The sequence below is a fragment of the Heptranchias perlo genome, chromosome 1 (assembly GCF_035084215.1).
Source record: "Heptranchias perlo isolate sHepPer1 chromosome 1, sHepPer1.hap1, whole genome shotgun sequence".
Lineage (NCBI taxonomy): Eukaryota > Metazoa > Chordata > Chondrichthyes > Hexanchiformes > Hexanchidae > Heptranchias > Heptranchias perlo.
In genome coordinates, this window is record NC_090325.1 from 117,785,709 (window position 1) to 117,810,795 (window position 25,087).

General features: G+C 42.1%; 1 protein-coding gene across 1 annotated transcript in view; it reads left to right on the plus strand.

The window, feature by feature from the left end:
* Nucleotides 1–25,087, plus strand: part of wdfy3 (WD repeat and FYVE domain containing 3) — a 431,872-nt gene that overhangs the window by 129,000 nt on the left and 277,785 nt on the right. Inside the window, exons 3-4 of the mRNA XM_067990523.1 lie at nucleotides 5,435–5,558; nucleotides 17,737–17,846. Coding sequence (XP_067846624.1) covers nucleotides 5,435–5,558; nucleotides 17,737–17,846 — 234 coding nt within the window. The remainder of the gene's footprint in view (nucleotides 1–5,434; nucleotides 5,559–17,736; nucleotides 17,847–25,087) is intronic.

Genomic DNA, 25,087 nt, shown 5'->3' on the forward strand with positions numbered 1-25,087 from the left:
CGAAAGTTTTATTTACGATCATGTATTGCTATGAACTCAATGTTTATGTGAACTGAGATTGTGCAAAATTATTCTGCAATTTAGTATTTGAAATAGTGACCTGGTAGCCTGTGATGTCTTAATCGAGCATAATACAATATGGAGAAACGTTTCTCGATAGTGGGATGTTTTAAAATATTCAATAGTGTGAGTAAATTCAACTTTAGAATAGGGACAGACATTACCTGCGAACCACTGTAAAGTGCACTCGATCATACTTTGAAGTAACGGAAAGGGTTGATGAGGGTAGTGCGGTTAGCCATAGCCCTCATGTTAGCTGATAGTGTTAATGGCTCCCCCTCCTCATGTACTGTCACCCTCCCCTTCGAATCTACCATCACCACTCCCGTCATCAAAAAACCCAGTCTTAACCCCTCTGTCCTTGCAAACTATCGCCCCATCTCCGATCTCCTTTTTCTCTTCAAAGTCCTTGAATGTGTTGTCGCCTCACAAATCTGTGCCCCTCTTTTCCGCAACTCCGTGTTTGAATTCCTCCAATCAGGTTTCCACCCCTGCCACGGTACTGAAACGGCACTTACCAAAATCACAAATGACATCGTATGTGACGTGACCATAGTAAACTATCCCTCATGATCTTCTCGACCTGTCTGCAGCCTTTGACACGGTTGACCACACCATCCTCCTCCAACACCTCTCCTCCGTTGCCCAGCTGGGTGGGACTGCGCTCGCCTGGTTCCATTCTTATCCATCCAGTCGTAGCCAGAGAGTCACCTGCAGTGGCTTCTCTTCCCGCTCCCGCACCGTTACCTCGAGTCCCCCAAGGATCTATCATTGGGCCCCTCCTGTTTCTCATCTGCATGCTGCATCTCAGCGATATCATTTGCAAACACGTCAGGTTACATGTGTATGCTGACGACACCCAGCTCTACCTCACTACCACCTCCATCGACCCCTCCACTGTCTCTGATTTGTCACACTGCTTGTCCAACTTCCAGTACTGGATGAGCAAACATTTCCTCCAACTAAATATTGGGAAGACCGAAGACAATGACTTCGGTCCCCGCCGCAAACTCCGTTCCCTCTCCCTGGCCATTGTCTGAGGCTGACCCAGACCGTTCATAACCGTGGCGTCCTATTTGACCCCGAGATGATCTTCCAACCACATATCTGTTCTATCACCAAGACCGCCTACTTCCACCTGCAACATCGCCCATCTCTGCCCCTGCCTCAGTTCATCTACTGCTGAAACCCTCATCCATGCCTTTGTTACCTTTAGACTTGACTATCCAATGCTCTGCTGGCCAGCCTCCCATCTTCCACCCTCCATAAACTTGAGCTCATCCAAAACTCTGCTGCCCGTATCCTAACTTGCATCAAGTCGCATTCACCCATCACCCCTGTGCTCGCTGACCTACATTGGCTTCCGGCCCAGGAACGCCTCGATTTTAAAATTCTCATCCTTGTTTTCAAATCCCTCCATGGCCTCGCCCCTCCCTATCTCTGTAACCTCCTCCAGCCCTACAACCCTCCGAGATCTCTGCACTCCTCCAATTCTTGCCTCTTGCGCGCCCCTGATTTTAATTGCTCCACCATTGGTAGCCATGCCTTCAGCTGCCTAGGCCCTAAGCTCTGGAATTCCCTCCCTAAACCCGTCTGCCTCTCTACCTTTCTCCTCCTTTAACACGCGCCTTAAATCCTACTTCTTTGATCAAGCTTTTGGTCATCTGTCCATATATCCCCTTATGTGGCTTGGTGTCAAATTTTGTTTGATAATCGCATCTGTGAAGTGCATTGGGACATTTTACTAAGTTCAAGGCGCTATATAAATGCAAGTTGTTGTTGTTGTACATGGACTTTCAAAAGGCATTTGATAAAGTACCTCATAACAGACCTGTAAGCAAAATTGAAGGGACAGTGCCAGCGTGGATACAACATTAGCTATGGGACAGAAAGTAGAGTGTCGTGGTGAACGGTTGTTTTTCAGACTGGAGGGAAATGTACAGTGGTGTTCCCAAGGGATCATTATTAGGACCATTGCTCTTCTTGATATATATTAATGACCTGGACTTGGGTATACAGAGTACAAGTTTGCAGATGACATGAAACTCGGGAATGTAATAAACAATATGTGGGATAGTAGTAGACTTCAGGAGGACATAGACAGACAGGTGAAATGGCAGATGAAATTTAACGCAGTGAATTGTGAATTGATACATTTTGGTATGAAGAGTGAGGAGAGGCAATATAAACTAAATGGTATAATTTTAAAGGGTGTGCAGGAACAGAGAGACCTGGGGTATATGTGCACACATGCTGAAGGTGGCAGGGCAGGTTGAGAAAGCGGTTTTAAAAAAAGCATACAGGATCCTGGGCTTTATAAATAGAGGCATAGGTTTCAAAAGCAAGGAAGTTATGATGAACCTTTACAAAACACTGTGTCCAATTCTGGGCACCGCACTTTAAGAAGGGTGTGAATGCCTAAGGGAGGGTGCAGAAAAGATTTACTAGAATGGTTCCAGGGATGAGGGACTTCAGTTACATGGATAGACTGGAGAAGCTGGGGTTGTTCTCGTTTGAGTAGAGAAGGTTGAGAGGAGATTTGATTGAGGTGTTCAAAATAATGAGGGGTCTAGACAGAGAAGATGGAGAGAAACTGTTTCCATTGGCAGAAGGGTCGAGAACCAGAGGGCACAGATTTAAGGTAATTGGCAAAAGAATCGAAGGTGACATGAGGAAAAAATTTTTACACAGAGTAGTTATGATCTGGAATGCACTGCCTGTAAGGGTGGTGGAGGCGGATTCAATTGTGGCTTTCAAAAGGGAATTGGATAAGTACTTAAAGGAAAAAAATTGTAGGGCTAAAGGGAAAGGATGGGGGAGTGGGACTAGCTTAATTGCTCTTGCAGAGAGCTGGCACGGGCTTGACGTGCCGAATGGCTGCTTTCTGTGCTGTAACCATTCTTTAATTTATTGATTCTATGTTACTATGGAGGAAGGGTTACAATTATGAACAGAAACTTGAGAAGTTGGGACTTGTATCGGAGCTGAGAAGATTAAGCAGTAACCTGATAGTCTGCAAGATTATGAAGAGTTATGATAACATAAATAGTGATAGATTGTTTTCACTGATTGGAAAGGTAACAGAAGAGCAGACAACTGCATCATCCAGTTCCTGCAGTGAAAACAAATCTCTAACACAAATCATTATTGAAGCAGAGTCCATAATTTTTTTTAAAAGGGAATTCAATAGTTTTAAAAAGAGGAATGTACAGAGTATGGGACTTGTTTGAAAATGGGGAACATTAAAAAAATTACAGACTGTGCAGGAAAGTGAAATTAGACCAGATTTCTGATGTGGAGGAAACACTGCCACCTGATGGGCTTAATGGTCTGTTTCTGTGCTGTAACATTCTACAGAAAGTGCATGTGTGTTATCAGGATCATAACACCATAGTGAAATAATCTGCTGGCACTTACTAGCTCATACATGAAGAACAGGCACTTCGGTGAGTTGCCAAGATAATTAGTGAAAATGTAGTTTATTCATCCTATCTTAATTCATCCATCCTCGTGTTTCCTTTCCAGGCTGAAAAGCCTAAGTTTCTCTAGTTTTTCCTCGTAACTCACACTTTTAACACTAGGGATCAGTAGCTCTTTCCTGCACTGTTGCCAGTGCTTTATTGTTTCCCTTATGTTTTGGCAACCATTGAACCCCGGGAGGTTTCACAGGCATTATTTGTGATGGAGACTGACCAGAGCATTGTACAGTGAACACAATCTCCTCTTAGTGGTATTCTACTATTTTGGGTATGTAGTTCAGCATTCTGTAGACTTTGTTGATTGATGCTCTTTATAAGACTGCGACGAGGTCTCTTTCGGCTTCATCTGAAGCTACTTCAGCACCATTCACAGAGCATGTATGTTGTCCACTTTTCATTACGATGTGTGGTACTTTGTACTTGTCTACATTAAATTTTAGTTGCAATTGCTCTGCCTGCATATATATTTTGTTCAACTCATTCTGTATTTTCTGAGCTGCCTCCTCTGATTCAACTGCTGGTCCTAGTTTGGTATCATCTGCAAATTTCCATTTAGCTTCTGAATCTGTCGTTTATATAAATTACAAACAATAGTGGTCCCAACACAGAGCCCTGAGGTCCTCATTATGTACTTCACTCCCAGCCTGACATAACTCCTTTAACCAGTACGTATTGTTTTCTGCTTTTTAGCCAATTTCTTGTCCATTCTCAAAGGTTACCTTGAACCCCAACAACTTTGAGCTTATCCAACAGCCTTTCATATGGAATTTTTGAAGTCTAGGTACCTCGCGTCGTAGGGCTTCCCACAGTCCACTTGGGCTGTCATCACCTCAAACAAGTTGAGGAATTTGGTCAGGCAGGATCTACCCTTCTGAATCTGTGTTGACTAATGTTTACTAGGTTATTGTTGTAGAAGTTTACCAGGTTATTATATAGATAATCCTCAAGTTTACTCCTGATCAATTCTATTTTACATGGAATTAAAACCAGATTAATGGGTCTGTATTTGCCTGTGAAACCTTCCGGGGTTCAATGACTCCCGTAGAATTATCAATGTCGCACAAATCTCCTCCCTAGTTCCCCTCAGTACTCTGGCAGAAATACCATCTATTCCTGAGGATTATTTGTTTTGAGCCTTTTTTGCCTGTCTAGGGCTTCCATTGATGTTACCTAGGTTAACTCTGGGAATCGCAGAGGGCTGTTGTTTGTGGAACTACTGCTGAGGATAAGTCAGAGGAGAGGAGAAAATTACAGTTGGTGGGAAAGCCAAATTATTAGCTAAACCTGTTGTAAAATTAAGCTAGGGTGTAAATATTTCACTTACTAAGCAACGACTCAAATAAGCGATTTAAAAGATTGTTCAACTGGAATTCACAGGAAAGAGCATAATGTCTGATTGTCCATCTCTAGGAACACACACACGTGTGGAAATAGTGTGTTTAGTTATGTTTTGCTTTTATATCTATTCTAACTGCTCCATTGAAATAATTTACTTGCACGTGACCAGGGTTAATGAATAATGAGCTACAGAGAGAAAAAGTTGAAATGCAAGGAAATGAGGCTATTAAAGGCTATTGGCGTAAGACAATAGTTTGAAATGAGCTAGAAACAGATGCAGTAACTGCTACAAAATAATTTGAAAAGGACTTTAAAAGTGCAGGTGGTTGAGGTCTTGGGTCTGATAAAGTATTATAGTTTCTAAGTGGGTAAGCCACAGTATAGAGAAATTGTGGTTTTGTCAAGTGGTATCCGATGGGTAAAAACTGTAATAAATGTTGAGTGAAACTAAGGAAAGAGACTAATAAACAGGAAAATTAATCCTGCCTTCTCTTGCACATTGTCCAAAAATTTCTTTGTTTATATCTGTGAAATTTACATTATTCTTGGTCTTTCAGGTATTTGGAAATGCTCCTCCTGGCACCATGACGGAGAAATTTTCAGATCTCTTACAGTTTGCTGCCCAGGTGTCACGCTTGATGGTGACTGAAATCAGAAGAAGAGCCTCAAACAAATCCACAGGTATGGGATGTCTGGATTCTGGATGGAAGGTTGCATACCTAGATTTCATTGTGTTAGGAACGGAATTCTAATTAGATCATTTTGTAACTGCAAATAACAGAATAAGTAACTTACTTGTCAATAGTTATCTACAATGTAATGTCAATGTTTCAACTCTTCTACACTCTGAATTTTACCTGCACTGAATTCTTGTACTGTTTCTTGAATGAATATGATACATATACTAGTTCATTACTAGCCCAATTTAAAGTACTGTACAAGATATAAGTACTTTCATTAGAACTATTTTAGTCGCTCGGGGGCTGAAAATACACAACCCTTCCAGTGCACTCCCACTATAAGTCTGATAGGAGTGTGGCAGAATTAGGCTGGCGACACTGCACCGGTCTCAGCCTTCCCTACCTGTTTCATTGGGGTCCCCGTTTGGGGCTGAACCTCCCAGCAAGGCAACCTCCATCACAGGGGGCCCCAGCCAGGAAATCCGCTGCAGACTGGTACGCCAGGTAAGAAGAGATGTACCAGCCTGCCATCTGGCAGGACTAAAATCCACCTCGCTGTCCAGGCCTGGAACTGAAGATGTTGAAAAGGTTTTTGTTTTTCAGTTACCTCATAAACATATACATGTTTTTGCCCCCTTCGCCCACCGCGTTTTGTAGCCTCCCTCGACTCGGGCACCCAAGATGCACCTCGATGGTACAGGTGACCATCAGGATTATTTAAATCAGGAAACCTCCCCCTAGCCCCAGAAAGGCTGGTCCTGGCACTTGGACCAGGATCACAGGCCTGTGGATTTTCAACTCCCATGTTTAAATTTTTGTTTCATCAGGAAACTTTGTAGATTGGAATGCTCTTATGAGTTTCAGTTTGCAGCTCAGAAGGATTAGAATATTTTCAGATTGTCTTGGATCAGTAGCAAAATTTCAGGTATAGAGTATGATGGTAAAAAGTAAAAATTACCCCCCTTGACTCTGGAAAAAATAAAGCTTAAACTTGCTACTAATGCATAATTTGCTTTGTAATCAACTATTGTCCATTTTGAATGTCAAGATGATTGTAACTATCAAACTCATCTTGTGGTCATTTCCTAAATGTAAAAAGGCTCTAAAATGCAACAGGAACACATTGGAATGCTGGATGCAAAGACAGTGCTTTCTCCCTCCTAGCTTCTGTACTGAGTTGAGCACTGTCTTGAAGCAAAATTCAGATTAGTGATATTCAGGCCTATCAAATAGCATTTTTACATTCTGCTTTTCGTGGCAAAATTCTTGTAAGCCCTGCTTGGAGTATTCCATTAATCAATGTTTAGGAAAACATACATTTTTGAATTCTCCTTCATTCTTTCTCACTTTTTACCCCCTTCAAGTTTCTTCTCTTTCAATTGGTTCTGACTATCTGATGTAATGCACACAAGGTGCCACAACAAAATGATTTGACATTCTGTGAGGTAAATATAAGACATTGTATATTAGAATTTTGCCAGCCATTTCAGAAATTTACTGGACATGGAACCATTTTGTATTTCATGCTCAGTTCCTAAAGAATACTGGTAACGGTCAATTATGCAGGTAATGAAAAAAAACATAGTCAGTTTTAATATCTTGTATAATTGCAGTGAGTTGCATACAACAAACAATGATTAGGCAGTTGTGTAAATTGAAAAATCATTCTGACTGCAATAGTAAACACTTGAAGTGTGCTCTAAATGGACTAAGATGGGAGTTATCAATCTGTCAGCCTTAGGCCTCGCTAATCGGATTGACGTATATTTCCATCGAGGGGTTGGGTGGATAGTCTGAGGGTGTAATTGTTTCCCCTAGCCCACTATCTTGTCAGTGTATAAAGAATATTTTACAGTTGAAGGTAAAATTTTGCTGACTTTAAATGCTACAACAAAAATACTGAAAATAAATATTTTGAAATAAGTGACAAGCGCATAAAATATATATGTGGAAATCATGATGGAACATGACAATAAACCAACAAGTTATGGCAAGCTGATGCTCAGCATAACAAACCAGTCTTGAAAGTTTCATCTGCAGGCAAGATGAAAAGCAAATCATTACCCTTAGATGTGAAAAATTACCCTCCCGTAATAGAGGAAATGTGTGTTGATGACCATGTGCTAGTACTGACTGCCAACTCAATCTTAAAGGAATACACTTCAGGATGGGACATAAAGTTGTTTTAAAAAAAATACAGCTTGTGTACTTTTAAAAATGGCAACTCAAACCCTGTAATTGTTAGTGTCTTGATTGGCACTCTTGTAATTTCTCTCCAGTGGAGCTGTGTTTAACTTCAAACCCAACATCTGGTCCCTCATCAAGACTCCGGATCATCACCTGTCTACACTCATGCCTCACTCCCACCACGTTGGAAATGCTCATTTATACCTCTGTAACCTTGAGGCTCAAATTCTCCAATGCTCTCCCAGACAGTCTCCCTAGTGTTAATTGTATCCATGTGATTTATATCAATTAGTGTTAATTGTATTCAAGTGATGGGTATCATTTGGGGACTCTCTTGTATCCATTTATGGGAGGGAGCTTCTCTCTAGGGTGCATGATGTATAAGGGGCATCTCTGAGAATAAAGGCTTGAAAGCAACTGAAGACTAGGCTCTAATTTTGTATCCTTCATCATCTGGCTATCTGACGTTTTACACCCAGCTCCACCCTATACAAATCCCAACTAATCACCCTTGCCCTGACAGACCTCTGGTTCTCAGATCAACTTCAAAATTGTCATCAATTATATCACGACCTTTCTCTATTTTACCTCTACAATATTCTCCAGCCCTACGTCCTAGCTCATTCCATTTGCACTTTCAACCTTTCCACCAACACCTCTACCCCTGCTTCATCATTGGTGACAGAGCATTCAGCCATCATGTCTCTGTGCTGTGGAATTCTCTTTCTAAATTTCTTCTGTTCCCACTTTCAAAACTCTCCTAAACTGTGATCTGCTTTGGTGACCTTCTAACTAATCATCTGCTTCCAGTTTGGTATCCACTGCTTATTCTGTAAAGCACCTTAAGATGCTTTATTATGTGATGGTCTCAATAACAATTTATTATATAAGTCTGAGTGCTGAGATGTATATTAGCATCCAACCTCAGAAATGGAGAAGTGAGAGTAGCTATCTTCAACGTCAAGGCAGCATTCAACCAGATATGGTACCAGGGAGCCCTAGCAGAATGGAGCAGAATGGAACTCAATGGGAGTCAAAGGGAAATCCTCCAAAGGCTGGAGTCATACCTGATAAAAAGGAAGATGGTTGTGAGTGCGGAAGCCTGTCACCACAGCCCTAGGATGTCACTGCAGAAGTTCCTTGGGGAAACACCCTTAGCCCCACCATCTTCAATTGCTTCATTAAAGATGTTGCCTCCCATCCATAAGGTTCACTGATGATTTCACAATGTTCAGCTCTATTAACAACTCCTTTGATAATCAAGTAGCCCATGCCAACTTACAACAGGACTTGGATAATACCTAGACTTGGGCTGATGAATAGCAGGTAGCTTTCGCACCACTTAAGTGCCAGGTAATGACCATCTTGATAAAGAGAAAGCTCAGCCACCTCCCTTTGACCTTCAATGACCACCATTGCCAAGTCCCCCACCATCAACATCTTGGGGGTCACCATTGATCTGATGCTGAACTGGACAAGAATAGGATTAAAGGCAGCTCACACAAACAATTCTGACATTCCACCACGTATACTCTTTCCCTGCCCACAGCTATATCAACACTGTGGCTACAAGATCAGGACTGAGGCTGGATACTCTGGAACGAATGGCTCACATCCTGAGCCCTCAATTTCTCTCCACTCTCTACAAGGCTCAGTTCAGGAGTGTCAGAATTGTTTGTGTGAGCTGCCTTTAATCCTATTCTTGTACTCTGCTAAGGTGCAACCTGAGAGCCAGGGATGCAAAGGTGCTTGCCTACAAAGTGGAAACATGTAACATTTGAAAAGAGAGCACTCTGGTTCCTTGCAAGTGTGTCTGTGCTCCTGAACCGTGAGATAAGCAAGCTGCAGGTGGTCCAGACAAACCAGCAGCTGCTACTGCCCTTCCTAATTTTCTGTCTCCAACAGCATTGGCAGTGTGCTTCCCTGGAACACCAGTGCTCCTTCCTCATCAGCGGTCAGAGGCTTAATATGGGGACCACCATTTCTGTCCCATGATCCGCAGACATTATGGGCTATATTCTCTTCTGAGGGATGAGAAAAGAGAAGACGACATGAGTATAGCTTTAAAGGCTGGGCAGAGAATATTGCAATTTGACACATAAGCTTAGAAGAGGGGCAGAAAGGACAGGTGTTGAGTTAGGGAGGTTTGCTCATGCATGGTGTACTATGAGGGAAGGTAAATTCGTATGTAGCGTGTGAAACAGGTTGGGGGCAGGGATCAGTGGCCCAGAGTACAGTACTCGGGCAATGAGGATCATATGGGATCTGTGGCTTTAAAAATAGAGGCATAGCGTACAAAAGCAAGAAAGTTAAACATTCATACGTTTAATAAACATTTATAAATTACTGGTTAGGCCCCAGCTAGAGTATTGTATCCAATTCTCGGCATCACACTCTAGGAAGGTTGTCATGGCCTTGGAGAGGTTGCAGAGGAGATTTACCAAAATAGTACCAGGGATGAGGGACTTCAGTTATGTGGAGAGACTGGAAAAACTTGGATTGTTCTCCTTAGAGCAAAGAGGGTTAAGGGGAGATTTAATAGAGGTGCTCAAGATTATGGGGGATTTTGATAGAGTAGATGGGGAGAAACTGTTTCCACTGGCAGAGGGGTCGGTAAACAGAGGATGCAGATTTAAGGTAATTGGCAAAAAAGCCAGGGAGGAGATGAGAATTTTTTTTATGTAGCGAGTTGTTACGATCCTGAAATCACTGCCTGAAAGGGTGGTGGAAGCAGTTTAAACAATAACTTTTTGAAAAGGGAATTAGATGTATACTTGAAAAGGAAAAATTTGCAGGGCTATGAGGAAAAAGCAAAGAGCGTGGGACTGATTGGCTAGCTCTTCAACGAGCTGGCACAGATGGACCTTTTTACCTGCAAGATTCTATGATCTGGCTGCCATCTTTCTCTTCAGGTTTGCCTATTTCCTCCAGTGCTGCTACTGCCCCTTAAGTAGTGGCAGGTTTTATATCCTGTTGCATCAAACAAAATTTGCTCCTCGTCCCCACACCCACCCTAGTCTGGCTCCAAATCGGGGGACTTTTTAGACTCCTCTCCCATCCCACCACGTATACTCTTTCCCTGCCCACAGCATGACCATTGCTCTCCTGTAATTTCCTGACCATTATCTTTTGAGAAGATTTGAATTAGGTTTAAGTCCATTTTACATGCCAGGTTCCTGCTGGCATGTATGATAACTAACTCAGTTCTTCAACATTACGCTAAATTTGAGCCTCAGCATAGTTACACCCATATGCCATGAAGAGTGAATCACAGATAGCTTGTACATCAGTATTTTCAGAAGTTACAACACCAGTAAATGATAACTGGTTGGCCCAAAAGCCACAAATGTTTATGTCATATAAATTTATGATTCATGCGTCAAATTGCTCTGGTTTTCTGCAGACCAAAATTGCTATGGTATGCAATGATAAAATATGCAACTTTTGTAACAAAATGTACTGAGCAAGTGGTTGTTAAAGCTCTTTGTGTATTTATTATTGATATGCTATGTCTGGCTACAATATTATTCACTCTACTCTTAACCAAAGCATCTTTAAGTTTATGGATTACTAAGAGAAATATTTAGTCGACAGAAATTGAATACACTATTACACATTATCTGGAAGAGTCTCTTATTTACAATTCTTTCTCTCACTTATATATAAATCAAATATATCAATATGTGTGCCTGTATTATGGTAAGGAGCTTATAACCTTGTTGATTGATGCATGTTAGTCATGTAAGATGACAGCCAATCAAATAATTTTCAACCTAACCTGAGCAGTCAACGGTAGTTAAGCTGTAGAAATCCTTAGTATATAGTGACGTGATATACTCAGTGAAAAGTGTCTCAGTGCATTGTTTTTTAACAGTGCGTAGCCACCATTTGTAGTGCTTGTTTAATCGAGGGTGTTTGAGCTGATATACTTCCCTGTTTGCTCCATCCTCCATTTATCTCCACCAAAGCATTTTACCCACTCTGCCCAGCATTTGCTCCCTCCCAGATCTGTACTGAGTGTTCTAGCTCCACTCTGTGCCCTTCAGTCACTCACACCTGGACGTGCCCTGAGTGCTCCAAATCTGGTGTAGTTGCTCTCTCCTCCCCATCAAGTCCACTCGAACACTCCAGCGCAGCTCCCTCTTAGCCACCGAAGTGCAACCCTAATTCCCCAGCTCAACTCTGTTCATTCTTCCTTGTAATTTTGGGAGTGGCTTCACAACCCTCCCCATCACGCTCCTGGTGCTAAGCCATGATGCCAAGTCGGGGAGACAGTGGTTGCTGCTGCAGACTGGGAGTACGAATTTCAGCTTTGTTCAACTTTGGGAATGACAGGTTAATAACTTGCTGAGTGCTTCTTCTAAAAATGAAAGCAGCAAAGTAGCAGGGTCAGTATTTGGCAAATTATCTAATGATCTAATCCCACTACTGACACAGAGCCTTTGCAGCCACTTAAAATGTGCACTGCTGTTATACCTTGCTGTGAACTCTAACTTTTAAAAGATGTAAAAGATACAAGTTCAGTAAATTAGTAAAGGAACATGTGCGAGATGCACACAATAGGAAATGTACATGAGAGAGAGACAAATGGAAGGGCAAGTTTACAGTAAAAGGGAGACTAAGGCCCCGATTTTAACTCTGGGCCAGTTTTCGGTGGGTGAACAGCAGTATGAGTTAGAAACTGCTCCAGAAATGAGGCCCAGGGTATTTTAACTCCTGGGCTTCATTTAAATCCAGCCAGCCAGTGGCAGAAAATTGTGCGGCCCGGAAGGTCACTAGTTGACATAATGGTGGGATAGTCTGCCACGCCATTCCCCAAGGTCCCACAATTGGTGGGGGGAAAGTTTGCGGCAGGGAAGTCCTAATCTTTTCATACTGCTCCTCCTGGGCCCACAACGAGAGTTTAAAAAAAGTTAAATCTTACCTTTTTGGGCAACTTCTGGCCCCAATCCTCCTCGCTGCTGAGTTGGCCTGGCGGGAAACTCACTGCTGCTCCCTGCAGTCAGGTCCTGATGATGTCATCGGTACTGATATGCAGATGTCAAAAAGGACTGACAGTAAAATTGTGTGACAGCCATACAGAGAGAGAAAAAAAGTGGAAAACAAACAAGGAGATGGAGAGGGACACGGATTGAATTAGAGAATGGGAGATTAACAGCAACAGAGAGAGACCGTTTTAATTTTAATTGTCCGTAAGCAACACCGCAAGCTATCAACTGGTATATTGTGACAAACATTTTCTCTTTCACTATTAGAATAAAAATAATGGAAAACAGACTACTTGAATTTTAAAGTTAAGTCAGAGAATGACAAAAATATGCAGCAGGTCCATCAGTATCTGAAAAGATAGGTTCGTGTTTTGGGTGGAGACCATACATCAGAACAGTATAGTTTGCACCTAAAATGTTAACCTAAAATGGTTCTTTCCATTTTGAATGCCAGTGGGCCTGCTATGCATTTCTAGCATCTTCTGTGACCTCTTGCCACTATTTATTGAAACAGTAATGCAAATTTTATCAATATTTGAGGATAAAGCATTTTGATGAGCTGAATGCTATTTGTCCAACTCGATTTGAGGATGATTGAACCTAAATGAGGGTATCCTCATGAAATGCTCTTTATATCTGATGGGTTGTCAACTAATCGCCCCTTCAGCATATCTCCCACATTGGAGAGTTTTCTCCTGCTGTTTCAACACTGGGTATCAAGTCTGGACCTGTATAGGACAAAAAGAACAAGTTGGTAGGTAAAGTAGCCTGTACTGTATCCAAAAAGGCTTATCTCAAGAATGAAATTGTAAGACGAGTTCTCAATCCTTAACTGTAGTGCAGGCAATTGTTCATTCATACTTGAGTATTGTTGACCGGAGGTCACCAGTTACGGTTACTGGCTTAGTACAAAGAGAAGAGTCAATTCTCTCTTAACTCTCAATTCACTTTATTCACGCCGTTAGAACATATACATATTGCTTATACGTCTGGTTAGATATAGGCATGCAGTTTATATATAGTTTTATACCCAAACTAACACCCACTAGGTTTCTCTGACACTCCGAGTGGTCACAATATAAAGGATAATACCCGAAAAGGAGAGCTGACGCTGGCCAGGCGTTCCGTTCTCTCTCTTTCAACGTCGTCTCTACGTCCCTGACGTAGGGTCTTCCACTTCCGCGATGGTTGGTCTCCGGAGTCTTCGCTCTGGCTCCACGCCCCAGATCCTTCATTCTTATTCCGAATCTTATCTCTTCAAGCAGTGCTGTCTCTCTATTTCGTTGGTTTAGGCTTTCTGGTTACCCTGTGTCTTCTCCTCATTTGGCTCTGTCCCAAGGACTTAGGTAGCATTACCTCATTACTCTTTTTCTAAATAAGGACTTGTGTCTTATCACATTTCCTTTGTCTTTCACAAAACTTGGTTAATTCAAACCGGTTCCAGCCAGCCAAGGCCAGGACTGAACTCAGGTTACTTTAGTTCAATAGTCGTTCCTGACTGTGTGTATCAGCAGCTGACATCTCAGGTTACCTTCTGCAGCCCCTGGCCAACAGTATGATATTGATGTACTCAATAGTTACACTCTGTCACAAGAATCCGCTACTGTGATGCACAGGAGGTTTTGATTTAACATGACCCTTCAAAGGCAGTTACTGTTAGCAATCTTTTGTTAACTGGCAGTTAATACAAACAGTACTTTATGGCATTTTGTTTTTAATTAATTGCTGTCTTTGTTAGAAAGGTGATGAACTAATACCAAGTAGTGCTTTGGTATTTCAGTTAAACCAACCTAATAAATTGAAAACCACAATACACTGTGGAGAAATATTAAAATACACCTGTGGAAAATATTTTCAATACAGAGAGAGTCTGAGCGCAAATGCAGTGTAATTATGTTTTAAATGTACTTTTATATTGCTTTAGGACTCATTTAAAACAGAACAAGTTCTGGGAGACTTTATCAAAAAAACATATTTTTGGTGTATTTTCTATTAACTGAAGGCCATTGATGTCCTGTTGAATAAATAGCAGCATAAATGGATTGGGATGAAAAGAAGAAATTGCAGTCCTGAGTATAAGTTAATGCCAATGGAGGCTTTAAAAAATATAATTCTTTTTTTGTCCCCTTCATGCTACCAACCCTTTCACGACCAAAAGTAAAGGCTGACTAGCAGCATACTCCCAGGTCCCTGCCAGTGCTGCTGTGTAACCAGCAACGCCAGAGCTACCTTTTGAGATTTTCCTCCCTTTTGCGAACTGCTTGACATTTACTTAGGTTTTTTCATTTAGGTCTACTAGGGAATTCACCACCTAGGAAATCATGGCCCTAAACCTGTATGCTGTCACCCTGTGACGCAGTGTAATGTAGATCAAAGTACCATGTCATTTAGCTCTTGACATTTTGTTTAAATTTGTTTATATTGGAATAGGGAAAATAGCTTAAGCTTAAGGTGAACCTTTTACTTTGTCATAATCTCATACACTAGGTATTCAGACTAACATGTTATTGGACCAGAATTTACTGTAAGCAGTGAACGATCGGCACCCGCCGTTCGTTAGACACCTGCACTTGCCCATAGACTTTCCATGAGGTTTTACATGGTGAGTTGCTGTCAGCGAAAGATCGAAACAGCATGGCATCTGAAATCGACCAAAAAAAGGTCTGTCGCACAGCAGCAGTACTATTACCCGCATTTTAAATTGACTGACCTCGCTTGATTTTGGATGCTTTCGTTCGGCTTCCCGGCGTCTGACAGAGTTCTTTCTGGTATCATTCGGTGCTCCTTCGCCCAGTCTAGCCCCGGTTGTGCACCAAAGTCGGTCGACCTCGGGCCCGCAGAGATAAAGGACAGAAAGTGGTCTTCCATTATTCTATTGGAACTCCATTGAACAAAGTCACAGTCCGGGCTCACTGATACTGCCCAACGCGTATTAGCCAGCCCTTTTACCTGCCGTTTACTGTGAGGAAATCCGATGTTCCCTCCCAAAGTTATTCCTGGGAATTGGGAACCGCAAACTCCAGCTGGGCCTTGGCGATGCCGTATCTCCAGTTTCATAGGAACACGAATAGGCCATTCAGCGCCTCAAGCCTGTTCCGCCTTTCAATGAGATTGTGGCTGATCTGTATCCTAACTCCATTTACCCGCCTTTACTCCATATCCCTTAATATCTTTGGCTAGCAAAAATCTTTCGATCTCAGATTTAAAATTATTAATTGAGCTAGCATCAACTGCTTTTTGTGGGAGAGAGTTCCACACTTACTACCATCCTTTGCGTGAAGAAATGTTTCCTAACTTCTCTCCTGAATGGCCTGGCTCTGATTTTAAGGTTATGTCCCCTTGTCCTAGACTCCCCCAACAGCGGAAAAAGTTTCTCTCTATCTATCCTATCAATTCCTTTCAAAATCCTAAAAGCCTCAATCAATTTACCCCTTATCCTTCCAAGGCCAATATATCCTTTCTAAGATGCAGTGACCAGAACTGTACACAGTACTCCAGATGTGGTCTAAACGGGGCTTAGTATAGCTGTAGCAAAACTTCTTCCCCTTTATATTTTAGCCCTCTAGTTATAAAGGCTAACATTCCATTAGCCTTTTTAAAAAATTTTTGTACCTGACTTCTACATTTTAGTGACCTGTGTACATGGACCCCTAAATCTCTTTGAACCTCCACTATTCCTAGCTTTTCATCATTTTAAAAAATACTCAAATCCATCCTTTTTTGGCCCAAAATGGATGACCTCACGCTTTCTGCATTGAAATCCATCTGCCACAGTTTTGCCCACTCACATAATCTGTCAATGTCTCTTTGTAATTTTATGCTCTAGTCTATGTACTTCTTATGTCTCCAATCTTTGTGTCATTGGCAAACTTGCTCGTTCAGGACCGTCCGCATAGCGTTCGAGCATAGCAAACGGCAGCACTACTCCTCGCATTTTAAATTGACCGCCTCGCTAGGTTTTGGGAGCCGCCATTTGGCTTCCCAGTGTCAGACCGTGTTCATTCTGGTATTATTCGGTGCCTCTTCGCCCACCCTAACGTCAGTTGTGGAACAAACTCAATCGGCCTTCAGAATGCAGAGATAGGAGGTGAAAAGCGGTCATGCAGCTTGCTACTGTAGCTCAGCTGACCAGTGTCAAAGACCCAGGTCCTTGGCACTGCTGGCCGTGACTCAAGTAGCTCTTTGTGAAAGAAACCTGACACCTGGCTCTACATGTCTGATAGCTTAAAAAGCTCCCTCTGTCTGAATCTAGGCTTAATTAAATGTGCACGAACTTTAAATGCTGGCAAGACAGGCTCCTCGCGTCACTTCAGAAAAGCCCTAACTTTCCGTGGCGAGTTTAGTCCGTATCAACCAGGTAAGTACAGGAACTTCATGCTGTTCATTGTATTTGAACGGTGAGTCAGACGGCGAGATGCCTTTTCCGTGATGTTGATGGAGGGGCCGCGCATCTTGGACAGCAGCTTCCGGATTTTCGCGTTTAACTGCGCATGTGCCCTCGCTAGAAGTTGCTGTCCGATTTGCGCATAAATAATAGTGACCACTGTTAACCTTACCATTCATTTGACAATAAATTCTGGCCCATTATTGTAACTTTTAGAAAAATGTCATCTCAGCGCGCCCGTTGAGCATTGCTGGCTGTTTATCACTGCACTGCAATATAACAAAAAAAAAATCCGTTTACTGTATTCGTTTTTTCCCCACAAAAGCAGCTCAACATTTCTTTTCCTATGTTACTATAAAGTCTTTTGGTATAGCCATTCACCTCAATTTATGTACAGTTAAATACTTGGATAAGTCAGTTTGTTTCTAGAATTTATAATTGTGATGCTTTACGACATTAATATACCATTTTTATGCTATGTAAATCTGTATAATTATCAAAATGTAGGACATCCGGTGTGTGGTTTTTGTATGAATCTCCAGCTGCCCCTTGAATGATCTTTCTAGTTATTGCCTCTGTGGTTATTTATGTCTATTTACGATTTTCTCTTCCGTCAACAGAGGCAGCTAGTCGTGCCATTGTCCAATTTCTGGAGATTAATCAAAGTGAAGAATCGAGTAGAGGTTGGATGCTTCTCACTACAATCAACTTGCTGGCATCTTCTGGACAGGTTAGTTGAAACCCAACAAATAAGGTTAAACAAAGTTGGAATGTTCACCCATATAGCTGGATCTTTGCAAGGTTATTCAAGTAAATACAAATCTTAAAGAATTGTCTTCACAGTTTGCTAAACCAGAAATGTGTAGTGTTTTGATTTGGTTGATGGGTGTTTGCAATTCCATTGCTTGCAAAGCTGAATTAAGAAATAGCATTTAAAATTTAAAATCTAAAAGCAAGAACATAAATGTTGTGGACCCTGTTGTATTTTTCTGTTCTTTTATTCAGCAGTCATTTTTTATACTGATAGATCTCTGATTTAATGCTCAGACAAAAATTTTAAAAAGTGTCTCCCTCTTCCTGTAACTGACTCTACCGCTCTCTAATTATTTGTGCCTCATTGTTTTACTTTCATTCGTTCATTCTCTCTCTGTCGCATACTTTCTTGTGTAGCAATTTGGGTAAAAACAAACAGTGTATGTCAGGAAGGGACAGAGAATTTAACAAAGGTAATAGGGCATTAATGACTAAGGTCACATCAGGGAAAAATAGCAAAGTTAAAATTAAAAGCGCTATATCTGAATGCACGAAGCGTTCATAACAAGATAGATGAATTAATGACACAAAGAGATAAATGGGTTTGATCTAGTAGCCATTACTGAGACGCGATCGCAGGGTGACCAAGGTTGGGAACTAAATATTCCAGAGTACTTGACTTTTAGAAAAGATAGGCAAAATGGAAAAAGAGGGGAGGTAGCCTTGATAATAAAGGATAAGATAAAGGCAGTAATGTGAAAGAATCTTAACTCAGAAAATCAGATTGTAGAATCAGTATGCGTGGAGCTAAGAAATTACGAAGGGCAGAAAACACCGGTGGGAGTAGTTTATAGACCCTCTAACAGTAGTCATAGTGTTGGACAGGGTATAAATCAGGAAATTAGAAGAGCTTGTAACAAGGTTTATGCGATAATCGTGGGGGACTTCAATCTTTATATAGACTGGGCAAACCAAATTGACACAAGTAGTTTGGAGGACGAGTTCATGGAATGCATTCGAGGCAGTTTTTGAGAAGAATATGTTGAGGAACCAACTAGGGAACAGGTTATTTTAGTTTGAGAGTGATGTAGTTAAGTCCAAAATTAGGAACTTAAATTTTAAACAAAGCCAATTACGTAGGTAATTGCATCATCTCTCCAGCCACGCATTCATCTGCTTTATTCTCCTATTGCTATACTCACTAGCGCGTGGCACTGGGAGTAATCCGGAGATTACTACTCTTGAAGTCCTGCTTGTTAATCTCTTTCCTAACTCCTTGAACTCTGCCTGCAACACCTCATCCCTCTTTCTACCTGTCATTGGTACCGATATGGACCATGACCTCTGGCTGTTCACCCCCCCCCCCCCCCCCCCCCCCCCCCAGGATGCTCTGCAGCCACTCAGTGATATCCTTGACCTTGGCACCAGGCAGGCAACATACCATCCTGGAATCACGTCTGTGGCTGCAGAAACGCCTGTCTGATCCCCTATCACTATTACTCTCCTGACCTTTCTCCTCCCCCGCTGTACAGCTGGGCCACCCATGGTGCTATAGTCTTGGCTCTGGCTGCACTCCGCAGAGGAACCCTCTCCCTCACCAGTATGCAGAACTGAATACTGGTAGGAGAGTGAGATGCCCTCGGGGGACTCCTGCACTACCTGCCTGCTCCTCCATGTCTGTCTGGCTGACACCCTGTCTGTCTCTGCCTGCACTCTCTTAAGCTGAGGGGTGACCACCTCCTGAAACGTGCTATCCACATAGCTCTCAACCTCGTGGATTCAGTGCAGTGACGCCGAAACCTGGAACTTGAGCTCCTCCAGCTGGCGACACTTCCTGCACCTGTGGTTGTCCAGGACACCGAAAGCATCCTGGCGTTCCCACATGGCACAGGATGTGCATTCCACGGGTGTGAGCTGCCATGCCTCTATTTATTAGATTAACTAAACTTAAGTGGAAATAAACTGGTAGATGCTCAGAGGCTGTTTCCCCTGGCTGGAGAGTCTAGAACTAGGGGTCATAGACTCAAGATAAGAGGTCGTTCATTCAGGACCAAAATGAGGAAAAATTTCTTCATTCAGGAGGTTGTGAATCTTTGGAATTCCCTACCCCCAGAGGGCTGTGGATGCTCAGTCGTTGAGTATATTCAAGATTGAGATCAATAGATTTTTGGACACTAAGGGAATCAAGGGACACGGGGATTGGGTGGGAAAGTGGAGTTGAGGTAGAGATCAGCCACGATCTTTTTGAATGGCAGAGCAGGCTTGAGGGGCCGTATAGCCTACTCCTCCTATTTCTTATGTTCTTTCATTGTTGTTTCTTTATCTTCGTCTCTGACTCTCATTTTCCTTGATTTGTTGTGTTTTTATATAAGAAAAAGACATTCCTTTTAAAATAAATCTATATGACCGTACTCTGATCCAATTGGAACTACTATGGCATGGTTACGAGCATTACTACAAAGGTTAAACGTATAAGATTCTGAGGGGGCTTGATAGAGTAGATGCTGAGGTTTTTTCCCCTGGCTGGAGAGTCTAGAACTAGAGGGCATAGTTGCAGGATAAGGGATCGGCCATTTAAGACTGAGATGAGGAGGAATTTCTTCAGTCTGAGGGTTATGAATCTTTGGAATTCTCTATCCTGGAGGGCTCTGGATGCTGAGGCATTGAGTATATTCAAGGCTGAGATAGAAAGATTTTTGGACTCTAGGGGAATCAAGAAATACGGGGATCGGGCAGGAAAGTGGAGTTGAGGTTGACGATCAGCCATGATCTGATTGAATGGTGGAGCAGGCTCGAGGGGCCCTATGGCCTATTCCTGCTCTTATTTCATCTGTTTCTTCCAGCAAAAATGCACACATTTACAAAGGTTCTTTTATCTGACCTCATTCCTGGATTATTTCCCTACCAGTCACAAAGGGAAGTTTATTTTGCAATCAAACTATATTAATGCCTTGGTGTACATTCCATCTTTGAAATTACAATCTATGGTCAGAGGTGGGACTAGGCTTAATGAGTGGAGCAGAGAAAAACCTGTAGCAAGGCAGCACTTAAGGCTCTGGGGCCTGGAGACACTGGGGAGCCTTAGTGCTACAGCTGGAGAGAATAGTGAGGTCAGGGCTCGACAGCAGGGAGGCTGGATGCACTCAAAGCGGATGGCAAAAGGGAAAATGTCAGGTTGGAGGCTTGAGGCCTGGAAGTGGGAGTTCGGTGGTCTAGGTCAAGAGTCAGCGTGGAGCAGAACAGACGTATTTGGGCCAGAGTTGGCCAAAGAGCATAAATACTGCGTCCAGAGTTGGCTAAGGAGCGAATGTAAACATCTCTGCTTACTTTGTTGTGGGATGAAGTGTTTCCTATTGATCAGTCAACTCACCCAAAATTGATTCACTGTTCATTTTTAAAAAATAATATAGGTAGATATTCTCCCTATACAGTTGCATTTCCTTATTTGGCTTTGCTACAATTAAAATAATTAATATATTTTTTCTGATTGTGTTTTCCATTTGCCATTTTATGACACAATAGTTCAACAATTTAAATGACAAAATCACCCATTACAACTTATATGGCGTGGAGATGCCGGTGATGGACTGGGGTTGACAATTGTAAACAATTTTACAACACCAAGTTATAGTCCAGCAATTTTATTTTAAATTCACAAGCTTTCGGAGGCTACCTCCTTCCTCAGGTGAACGATGTGGAAATGAAGTCCTCGAAATGAAGTCGCATTTATAATTCACAGAACAATGCTTGGTGATAACAGACAGTTTTTTCAACTGCCCGTTGCCAAGGCAATCAGTGTGCAGACAGACAGGTGTTACCTGCCAGGTCTCAGAATATACAAATCACCAAAAAAAAACAACAAACAAAAAAAAACAGAGATAGAGAGGTAGAAACATAGAAAAGACAGCAACTGACCCGTTATATTAAAAACAGATAACATTTGTTCGCTGGTGGGGTAACGTGTAGCATGACATGAACCCAAGATCCCGGTTGAGGCCGTCCTCATGGGTGCGGAACTTGGCTATCAATTTCTGCTCGACGATTTTGCGTTGTCGTGTGTCTCGAAGGCCGCCTTGGAGTACGCTTACCCGAAGGTCGGTGGCTGAATGTCCTTGACTGCTGAAGTGTTCCCCGACTGGGAGGGAACCCTCCTGTTTGGCGATTGTTGCGCGGTGTCCGTTCATCCGTTGTCGCAGTGTCTGCATGGTCTCGCCAATGTACCATGCTCTGGGGCATCCTTTCCTGCAACGTATGAGGTAGACAGCGTTGGCCGAGTCACAGGAGTATGAACCATGCACCTGGTGGGTGGTGTCCTCTCGTGTGATGGTGGTATCTGTGTCGATGATCTGGCATGTCTTGCAGAGGTTACCGCGGCAGGGTTGTGTGGTGTCGTGGACGCTGTTCTCTTGAAAGCTAGGTAATTTGCTGCGAACGATGGCCTGTTTGAGGTTGGGTGGCTGTTTAAAGGTGAGTAGTGGAGGTGTGGGGATGGCCATAGCGAGGTGTTCGTCGTCATTGATGACATGTTGAAGGCTGCGGAGAACATGGCGTAGTTTCTCCGCTCCGGGGAAGTACTGGACGACAAAGGGTACTCTGTTGGTTGCGTCCCGTGTTAGTCTCCTGAGGAGGTCTATGCGATTTTTTGCTGTGGCCCGTCGGAACTGTCGATCGATGAGTCGAGCGTCATATCCCGTTCTTACTAGGGCGTAACTTCTATGGCATAACCCCAAAATGTAACAATAGCTTCCCCTTGTGATCTGGACCGGATATATGTGGTTTTCGCATGTGTATTTCTTCAATTTCTCCAATGGCGTCCTCGAGTTACTGAGAATTATATGAGCAAGGCTCGAAATGAATTCATTAAGTTGCATTATTCCCTAGTCAGTTAGAAGTACAGAACTATGGTTAAAATTGGGTCCTTCTTTCCATCAATACTTGTCTTTGTGCAATAATATAAAAATAATGAACACACTGTACTAACCCACTTCAGTGGTTTACTTGACTTAAACAGAATAACTTTTTCACGTCCTCTCCTATAGCCCAGGGCAGAGCTTCTTATCTTTGCAGTCTCCTGTCCTTTCAACCACCTCGCAGCACTTTGCTACATGACGTTCGCAGCTCTCGCTGTTTCCCCAAAGTCTGACTCCAGTGTTAGCTTTTAGTCAAACTAACTACTTCTTTCTCTCTTTCCCCTTCCCCACAAGTGACTAGCCTAATTTGGCAATGATCCCTGTTTGTATTGTCTCAAGTGTAATGAGTATAAACAACCACTGGAATGTCAAACTATCTTTCATTGTCACCAGGACACAGGTCCAGATGCCCAGTCTGAAACCTAATCTAAATCTGCCAGCCCTGTTGTCTTGTTAATTTAACCTGTTGAGAGCTATGTTTAGGCCGGTGGTAGCATGTTTGATATATTAACTTATATTGCAGCATAATTTGAAGCCCCAAAATGTGACATCCATTCACGGGGTGTGAAGACCAAATGTTGTCTTGAGGTGAAAGTGCATTAGAGATGGTTGATAATTGAACCAGCGCATCGAGACATATTTCAGTTCCCATTTTAAAGTCATACATTCTGACTGTATTTTTATATAAATGCCTATGTAAACTTGTCAAGCTGTAATTACATTCTCCAACCAGTGGTGGCACATCTGGATCCTGGCCTAATTTCCAGCCCTTCCAGTGCACTCCTGCCAGAGTTATAGTGGGAGTGCGCTGGAAGAGCCCAGGATTTTTGGCCGCTGATCCACACCAACTTTTTACAATTCAAACATGGTATCATAGGTGATTTAGAGAGACGATGCTCCTATCATCTCGCCTATTGTGACATGATATATTTCAATTTTTTTGGCGAGTCATAAAATCCAAATTGGTAATGGTTCTTTATGGCTCTGAAATAGCCATGCCTTTATTCTGGTTTAACAATCAGTGTAATGACTTTATTCAGTGAATGATCCATTTTCTTTTTAAGGTACATCTTCTTCAACAAAGTAAAGATCAACAAATATTTAGAGATTCATAAGATTCAACAGGAAATCTGTTCCCTCCTGGGCCTTTTATTTAGCATGCCATTTTATTACTTTTTGCATTTCGAACTTAATTAATCTTATCAAGTATAATACAATAATCTGTTAACTTGAATCAATTGATTGAAATTATTGAACTACACAAGACTTCATAAAATTCTTTACAAGTTTTTTGTTTTAATCCCCATGGAGATTGAAAATCATTGTCCTTCTATTTTCTAAACCGTATGTTTTGGTTTAGATTCAGTGTTTGCATCTTTCTTCATTATTCTTCCTAGGATTTTCTGCTTTTCCTCTGTTCTTGTGTTCAATATAAAGCGTATCAGCATCTTTAGTTTTAAGTAAATAAAGCTATGTTTTTATTCACAAATTGGGTTTCAGTAATGTGGGGTAGCTCTTTTATATGGTTTCGGAGAACGTGTAAAGCGCTTCATGCAGAGTGATTAATACTCTCCTGGGTAGGGCAGTCCAGGTAAAAACTTCGGAATCATTCAGGAAATAGGTGCTGTAAGGGGGGGGGATCCGCAAGGTGGAAGGAGAAGCTAGCTGACCACCTTTATCTGTACTTACTTTAGCCCATTTTATACTGGCAATGTTTCATTCGAATTCGTGGGGATGGCTCCTGACATTTACACCTAAATCTGGTTCTCTTATCCTGGCGCCAGACTTGTTTTTTGTGAGTTTATGCATCTGCCACTGGGATCAAAGCTCCTTTTGTGAATTCTATTTATTTTCTTCCTCCTTTAAATCTCATCTAAGGTGTTATTGTCTTGAGCTGACAACTCAAGATAACAATCTGTTGCTTCTGTGTTCTGATGTGGACCAGAAAATTAAATCCATGTTTATGTGGGCATTGATTGATTGAGTGAGGGAAAGTATTAACTATTTTATCTTCCTTGTTTTTGAATGCAATTCAAGCTCCGAGTAAGTTACCTGTGGCTGCCAAAGCTAATCATCACAATGTTTCTTGCTCAATATATCTACCCTATCTATCTATCTGCTACTACCTCCTTCAAAAGAAAGATCCACTACCAGAATGATGGGGTTGGAGCAAGAGCATATTGTTGCATGGCAATTGTTAAGACACCAGACTCGGAAAGGGGCATGTCCTGGCTGTTCTTCTGTATTTGGACGAAAGTGCATTCTTTTACTTTTGGGATGCTATCAGCATTTATATCTGATAAGAGCA